The 9023-nt window shown below is 38.5% G+C and overlaps 1 protein-coding gene across 3 annotated transcripts in view; it reads left to right on the forward strand.

The window, feature by feature from the left end:
* The window catches only part of HLF (HLF transcription factor, PAR bZIP family member), a 35728-nt gene extending 30135 nt beyond the window's left edge, over window positions 1–5593 (forward strand). For all 3 annotated transcript variants that reach the window (XM_086857003.1, XM_086857002.1, XM_023938724.2), the window contains one exon: window positions 1369–5593. In XM_086857003.1, coding sequence (XP_086713129.1) covers window positions 1369–1584 — 216 coding nt within the window. In that variant the 3' untranslated portion in view covers window positions 1585–5593. The remainder of the gene's footprint in view (window positions 1–1368) is intronic.
* The last annotated feature ends 3430 nt before the right edge of the window (window positions 5594–9023 follow it).

Raw genomic sequence — 9023 nt, forward strand, 5'->3', positions numbered from 1 at the left:
AAGAGGGATGAAGCCTAGGTGGCACACTAATAAATTGCTTAAAGCTGATTTTTATGGAGTGAATTGAGATGGGAAATTATAAACAAGATTTGGGTCATAGCTTTTTGCTGCATGCTTGTTTTTGTGGAGGATTTTGCAGGGCCTCATCTACGTACAGGTGAAGAGCCATTTAGAGATAATGCTGGCTCCAGATCAGCATTCCTGCACACTTTGTTGAGCCAAACTGATAGAAAGCAGTTCAGGAGGCCTCCTGCCAGCAGTTGTTTTGCTCCTGCTTTGCCTTGTGCAGCAGCAGAAGGTGCAGAGCAGCAGGATTAGGCTGGGCTGAAGGACCCAGGAGTGGTGGGTGTTTGCTCAGTGCAGCATAGGAGCAGCTGTCTCTGCTGCCCTGTGCTGGTCCTTGCAGCTGCACAGGGAAATGGAAGCATGTTAAGATGAAGAAAGAGGGAGTTTGAGCTCTGTGACTTTTCCAGGCAGTTTGAGGGTTGACTGGCTGCATAACTTGTACTCCTCAGGGGGCTGAATTTCACTTTTCATGAGAGATTCTGCCTGCTTTGTATTTCCTGAGTTGTTCCAAAGTTATAGAATTTAATTCATTTATGAAGCAACATCAAAACTACCATTTTGCTGAAGACCATTTCATTGGAATACTGGAAATCAGGTGAAATTCAGTAGTTACTTCAAGTCTTTGATACACCAAGGCAGTAAGGTGATCTAGAGGCAAGTGTTCAGGGATAACACTTTGGGAATGTGCTAGCTTATGAAACCTCAGGGGGTCGTGGACCTATTTCTGTCCAATGCTCTTTTCCCCCCCAGTCAAAGCATATTGCACAAATGTCTGTGCTTGATCCCAGCCATCATCGCTGTACCAAGGAATCCTCTTGCAGTGACTTAGTGGTGCAGACAGGAACATTTTGGGGCTCTGCAGAGTGCTTTGAACACTGACAAAGAGCGGAGCAGAAGATGAAAGGGGTGATAGCAGCACAGAGAGTGGCTGGCAGCGCTGAGCAGGGCCAGAGGTGATTATTGCTGCTGCAGCCACTGTGCAGGGTGAGTCACTTGGGTAAGGTGGATGTGCTAACTAGGTCAGCCTACAGGGGAGATGGATTGTACCTCCAGAACATTGCTTCACTTCTCCTTGGAGGAATTCCCTGTCAGGAGGATGAGGGGTTAGCGTAAACATTTTGACAGAAACATGTGACAGCATCTGCGCTGCCAGGGCGGATTGTGCCGTGCAAAGCTGCGGCTCCACGGCGGTGACCCTGGAGCCACCACGGCTGCTGGCAGCGGCTCCCGGTGGGCAGCTCTGCTTTTCCCAAAATCTAACACCTTTCCCTGCCTCTGTGTGTGTGTGTGTCTCACGAGCAGGACGACAAATACTGGGCCAGGCGCAGAAAGAACAACATGGCAGCGAAGCGCTCGAGGGATGCGCGGCGGCTGAAGGAGAACCAGATCGCCATCCGCGCCTCCTTCCTGGAGAAGGAGAACTCGGCCCTGCGCCAGGAGGTGGCCGACCTGCGGAAAGAGCTGGGCAAGTGCAAGAACGTCCTGGCCAAGTACGAAGCTCGGCACGGCCCCCTGTAAATCCGAGGTGGGGGAAAGGGGTGTTTTGATTTGGTTTTTGGTTTTTTTTTCTTCTTCTTTTTTCTTTTCTTTTTTTTCTTTTTTTTTTTTTTTTTCTTTGTCGCAGGTTGGCATTTGACTAGATGGACAATGTGTTTCCTGTTTGATAGCACCACACCCAAACCAACCTTTCTGTCTTCAGCACTTTACCAGAAGCAGAAACAAAACTGACTTAACATTGGGGTTTTTTTTCTTTTTTTTTAAATTTTTTTTTTTCTTTTTGTTTGCGTGTACGTGTCCCTGCGTGTGTGTGTGTGTGTGTGCATGTGCGTGGGTGTCGGTGTGTGTGTGCATCTCAGCACTTCCCATTTTTATCAGCCCTCTTCAAAGGGTGCCACATTTTTACCTGGACTGTTGAGAACCTCCATAGTAAGCTTTTTATTACCTTTCTCTTTTTTTTTTTTTTTTTTTTTTTCTTCAGTGCTGCTTCAGAGTAGGGGTTTTACGTTCTCGTAATCAGTTCCATCCTCCTGATTTACTTGGAAAGATCCCAGCATAAATTACAAAAAAAAAAAGGAAAAAAAGAAAAAAGAAAAAAAAAGTAGATCTCAGTTGTTTTTTTTTTTGAGAGTAACAAGCTATCGTTTTAAGTCTGTCTAATCAGAAAAGTTAACATGCTAATAAAGTGCACAAATAATAATTTAGTACTACACTGCAGAACTATTAATTTATAGATCGCTTTCGTTGTATTTTTAAGTTTTGGTGATAATTGTCTTCAGATTTAAAAGTGCTGTTAGACTGAGTTTAGCTATACTCATGGTAGATCCCATAATGGCTTCTCTGTAGCTACTAAGGTTCCTTTTCTCTCCACGGACCCCAGGTAGGTAGGTAGGAGTTGTTGGTAGAGCACAGAGTGTGTACCTTGCACTGCCTGTACCTGAAGCAATAATCCTGCGTGCATGCTGCCCCCATGTTCCCAGCGGACATGGGATGGTTCCCTACCCAACAGGAGTCTCGATGTCTTTAACAAGGAGTTCCAAAAAGTCCCAGACACGTTCCCATGAGCATGCTGACTGTGTCCCTGCCGTGGGGGAGCGCATGTGTAAGGAGCAGGATCATTAGTTGAAAGCGAGAACAAAATTAAATAGCGTCAAATCAGATCTGATGTTGAAATCAGAGGGGCTTTTCTGTTTTCAGTTAGTTACCCCATTTTGTGATTAAAAGTTGAATAAATACCTAAATTCAGTTGGTTTTTTTCCCATGTTTTGTAATATATTTTCTGTGGATTATATCTTGCTGTTTTAAAAAAATCACTTTTATTCAGTTAGAAGAAGTCACTGGTTTGCAAAGCCCATTTTCTCCTAGTGATTGTTGTTTTGAGTGTGACATGAACTGATGGTTCTGAACTTTATTGTTTTAAACTCTGCTTTTGAAGATGTATGTTCTAATATAAAGTGGACTTCTGAAAAATGAATGTAAGAGACACTGGTGTATTTCAGAGGGGGGATGGTGTTGTCATATACTGTGGTTAATCCAATCAATCTGTTTACTCTAGACCAAAAGGATAGATAATATAAAATGTATAAAGTTTATACAGAATAATTATAGTATGTTTGTTTTGTACAGTATTTTTCAAGTACAAATACTGACAATGTATTTTGAAAGACATATATATAGCAAAAAGAAAAAGCTATTCCATGTTTAAAATATATAGCAAAGATATATATTCTCCATTATTGTATAGAAAGGAAATGCTTAGGGGTTTGTTGGTTGTTGTTTTCTTCTTCTTTTTTTAAATCCATAATAATTTAAGGCTGGCACACTGGCATGTTCTGTGCTTTAAATTAAATTTTTATGGAAGTAATATGACTTTCCAGGATGTTCCATATTACTGAAAAAGAGAGACTTTTTAACTTTTCATTAGAAACACATAAAGAAACTGTTTAACGGGGCAAAGAACAACATGGATTTTAGTCAACTATTGATTGGACATTACAACATTCTGTAATGGCAGAAAAATAATATATAACACAAAACCACTCATAGTCATTTCCAATCTGCTGCTGCTGCTGCTATAATCTGTTTCCAGCTGAATTTTTTTTTTGTTATGACCAGCTCAGATCTTGTACACAGCTGTGTGTAGTGCATACAGTCAGTAACGTGAGGAAAATACGGTGCTACAGGTCTTGCTCACAGTTTTCTAAGTGTTCTGACATTATTTTCAAATAAAAGCGTTGTTCATTCCATTAAATCATTATTCATGCTTCAGGAGATGGCTGCAAAGAGCTCAGCATTTTGGTCAGCATTAAAAACACCCTTGCATGGATGGCATTTCTCCAGTATTTTTCCACAGACATACCTGGCTTGTCGGCGTTCCTGTACCGTGCAGTGCTTGCCTGTGGACCCTTTGTTCAGCAAATCGAGTTTCCATGTGCTACAGCAAGGTTTGAAGTGCAGTGAGATGTTCCCCAAAGGTCAGCAGAAGGCACTGCAGGGGACAGGAGGGTCTGGCACAGTCAGGGTCTCTGCTGCAGCCACCTGGGAACAGCCCTGGTTTTCAGAGGTGTTTTTCTGGGCTCAGAGGTGCTGGGACACCCCTTGAACAGCAACTCAGGAACCTGCAGCAGTCTCTAATCACCCCCACAGAGGGGACTTCTGGGGTGACCCAAGAGCAGGGTGAGGTCAGTGGTGCTGCAGCAAGGGTGGGCTGTGACCACAGAACGTTGTGTAACGTGCAAAAGGCAGCTCAGAAAAGAAAAAAAAAAAAAATAATTATTTTGTTTCTTTGGCTAGGGAAGGGGTGGGGAGGTGGTTGAAGACTGGGTATCACAGGTTTATTGAGGCATGGCCACAGAGGAGCACAGAGGTTCCTGGCTCTACCTTGCCCAGCAGTCCCAGAGCTGCTTCAGTGTCTCCTTGTCCCATCCCAGGACTGGGAATGTCACAGGCTGCAGCTTCTCTTTTAGGGTGGCACTTTCTGAGGAGCCTGGGGCACTTCGGCATTTCCCACCTCCTGTGGGACTGAGCTACCCTGGCTGCTCTGAAAAGCTCACCTGGGAAAAACAAACAAACAAACAAACAAAACCAACACAACTAAAAAAAGCAAAATATGTGGGCTTAAAATTTGGAATATCTCCAGGCTCACTATCCCGGTTGTCTCCCTGAAATAACAATGAAAATAAATAAATGGAAGTTCAGCTCATTTTCAGTTCCCAAAGACAGCTCAGCTGGGCTCATCACACCTCTGATGGCTTTGTTGCTCATGAAGGAGCTTTTAGGTATAAGAAATTGTAATTTTATAAAAATAGAAATATATATATTTGCAGAATAATTAATAGCTTGTCTAAATAATTCACTGACCTCTATTACACTATAAGCATTGGTGAAATGCTTGTCTTCTCCTTTGTTTTTTTCCTGAAACTTAGAAGTGGATTTTTTCTTTTTACAAAAGAATGCCCTCTAGAAATCAGTGGGGCTGGAGATGGATTTGTGCATCTGAGCACCTTGGGGCTCTCCATGGGAAAGGCAGAGGAGGAGGGGGGTGGGCTATTTCTTTTTCTGTTTTGAGTGGTGCTGAAATCACTAAACCAAGCACCGTGGAAATAAGTTCTGACTTGAATCCACAAAAGCAAGAAATTCAGAATGCAGGGGAGGAGCCAGAGTGAGTACCAGGGATGGGATTGGTTCAGACCCCCCTTATTTGAATGTCTTGCCTCTGTGGGTTTGTAATGCCCCCAGTTATCGCTTTAAAATTATTTTTGCATGTAATTTTACAATAGAGATGTGCAGTATATTTTTATTTTGATGACTTTTATGTGAAGAAAAAAGAAATTATATTAAAACTTACATGTGATCAACCATTGTATTTCTGGCAACACCAAAAGACAGAATTAAATACAAGTTTAACAAATAGATCAAATTATCTGTATGACAAGAAATGGTTTGCATCCTGTATGCTGTTCAGCCCAAATATTTTTTTTTTGTCTGTTATTCTTAATGTTTAATAAACTTTTAAATTTTTCTTCTCTCAGCTGTGTGCTTGTTTTGGTGTATCAGGGCATGGGGCTTTTGGGAGGGAATTTTTCTCCCCCGTCCTCTGGTCTGTCCCACCAGGGGATGGATCTCAGCTAATTTGGGGGTGGGGGACAAAAATCCCCCAACCTTCCCATCTGCCACCAGGGTTGGGTATAACCACAGCAAATGTGTATTTACATGAGGTGAAATAATTCAAATTATACTATAATTAGTGCTATTTACTATTTTAACAAAATAATATATATATATATAAAGCTGTGCCACTTTATGTATATATATATATATCTATAAAGTGGCACAGTGGAAGCACTATTTCCATATATACATTACACGCTTCATATATCATGTTATCATGTTAATTCACATAATTAATTAATTCACATAAATTCATACAGTAAATTCATAAATTGCTGCATATCAAGGAGCACTTTTTACTGTTGTATAACTCATTAATTCTACTCTTCATTATAGCTAATATTTTATGTGGCCCACATGACAGAGAATACATCTGCAGTTTTTAGGTATCTAGTTGATATAAATAGATACAGCCTGGGAGAGAAAAACTAACTCAGGACTAACCCTTACTTGTACACAAGTTATTAAATATGTGTACATATGTATCTATATATTTGTTGCTGGGTACAGAGCATGATGTATAGGCACACAGACCTATAAAACTCTGCATTTTAATATACATGGTACCTATTATGCACAAAATGTATGTTTTAATAACACACTGACTCAAATCTCTCTGCGTGTGTGCATGCTTTCATTAGTTTTAAATATATAGCTATAATATAAATTCATATATTAAATCAATATATTTTAATACACATTAAAGATATGTGTGTGTATATAAATTTATAAATATATAAATTAAAATTGTATTTCAATATACCATAATTGTTTTTATAAACCTTTATAAATGTATCAATAGCTTTATTAATACGAAGGTTTTTAATGAGACAGTGAATTTGGTCTAATAACCACAAACACACGTGTCTGCAAAAGCACAGAATGCTGTGCATCCACAGAGCTATACATTGGCTAATTATACCTTTATAGAGGATATTTAACAGCATTTATTTTATTAATAAGCCTTTATAACTTGTTTTTAAAAAACATATTTATTTTATTGCTATGAAAGTCTGGTTTTTCAATATTTGTTATGCACAAGCTACAATTGCTACAATACACAGTGTGAGCACACACATCCTTTTAGCTCTATGTTTTACATATTTACAAGTTTAATAACTGTATTTCATTTAGGCTACCAGAATTTGCTACTTGAATAAGTCTTTTTTAATACAATTTTAAAATGTTTTATTGTTAGAAAAGTTCCTTTATGATACTTGCTCTGAATTATGCACAAGAGTTGTCATAATATGTGCACATTTCCACACTCAGCCAGTGTGGGTGGCCATACATGTGCCTATATATCTCTGTTTGGTTATAAACTCTGTATATATATATATATATACACACATATATATGTATATATAGATAGATATATATGTATACATACCCTATACATGTATATATGTGTGTATATATATGTGTAGTGTGTCCATTTACTGTTGTATAAACTGATATAAATTCAGTTATATTTTCATACAGCATACTTAGCAGATTTTAATAATCTAGCTTAATATTTTTTTATATTTCAATTATGTATTTTATTGCTGTAAAGTGTTTTTACTTCACTTTCTATATTATGCACAGACACATATATGTGCACACACACGTGCACTCCCCTTCCTCTCGCTGTCTAGTCAGACAGAAATGTAATAATATTATTTCCATATAGCATATGGAATAGAATTAATCAGATTTCTAATATTTTTATATGAAGATTGTCATCTAAAAATTTTAATCACTGACAGGTAAAGATCTAAGTATATTATATATGTTGTGCACCAAAAATGTGTTTTAATAACTCAGAAACACTCCCTGCTCTTGTGCTCAGCCCCTCTACACACACAAATGTCTCTGTCACAGAGGTTTTTAGGTTTAAAAAAAAGGGATATATTTTTACTCAGAGACACATGTATAAAACAATGTGGTTTAAAGGTTAAAAATTTATATTTCCCTTTTTTTTTTTTTTTAAAGGCTAAATTTATATTTTTTAATTTTTTTCCAAAATATATGGGGTAGATTTTATTATTATGAAGATTAATAGATGTTATATGGGACACAACATGTGCTGCTTCTAATACACACATTCACCCTGTCTAGGTGTTTGTGCACATTTATCTTTACATGCCCACAAATATAATTTAATAATTATATTTCACACTGCCAACTCTTCAGCTTTTTCTTCATTAGTATGGATTTAGAGCTTTTGTGTCCACATTTTATTGCTACAAAGATTATATTTGCTATATAGATTATTTATTATGTACAAAATATATTTGTTATAATGCAGAAACACACAAGACCTCCTTGACTGCCTGTGTGTGCTTTTAGTCACCTTTTTATTATAATATTTTTATATAAAGTATAGAACAGATAACACATAAAAAATGCTTTTAGAGATGTTTTATTCTTTATTTATTTGACAGGATTTTCACATATGATGAGGTATTTATTAGCAGACATTTACATATCCTGAGAAAATGTAAAAAGTATTATAAATACAACATAGTAACATAAATATATTTTAATATGGAAGTATTTAAAATAAACTTTCCACCCCAAGCCCAGGAGACACACCCTGAACACATCTTTAGCAGCATATTTTGGAGTAGTTTGCCAGAGCTTTTGCCACTTTGGGGTCCTAGCACTTTTAACCCACCTGCTTTGACTTTAGGATAAATTTGGTGGATTTAACATTTTTGGGGTGATTCATGGATGAAACAATCCCAGAAAATCCGTGATTAAAGATAACAAAAGGACTGGAAAAGTCTGGTCTCAAGGTGCTCCCTTGGCCAGACACAGCTCTGGCAGCTCTGGAGCATCCAGCACTGCCTTAGGGCTGGGTTTGCTCTTTCTTTTTAACTTCTTTTACCCAAGTCTCAGTTTTCATGAAACCTGTGAAAATTTAAGGATCTTTGAGATGCTTTAAATGCTCTATCACCCTTTCCCAGCAGCTTAAAATTCTTATTCTGGAGACAAATAAAGACAGAGCTGTACCCACTGTGTGGATGGCGAAGGAATCCTTGATACTGCATTTAAGAGGAGTAAATAGGATTTGTTACAGTGACCGTGTCCGGTGCATTTCCACACTGTATTGGGGTTTTTTAACATGTAATCATTCCCTAAATGCAGGTGTGGGTGGGGAAGTGGCAGAGATCCATGGTGGCAATGCTGAGAGCCCTTCCAAGCCGACACAAGAGGTCATGCAAGAGCCATGAGCAGCTCCCGAGTGCTGGGCTCTGCTCCAAAATACCACCAGCTTTTCCTCTTTAATATCCCCTTTATCCTCC

Source organism: Cyanistes caeruleus, chromosome 19, assembly GCF_971803275.1.
Source record: "Cyanistes caeruleus chromosome 19, bCyaCae1.hap1.1, whole genome shotgun sequence".
NCBI classification, from domain to species: Eukaryota; Metazoa; Chordata; class Aves; order Passeriformes; family Paridae; genus Cyanistes; species Cyanistes caeruleus.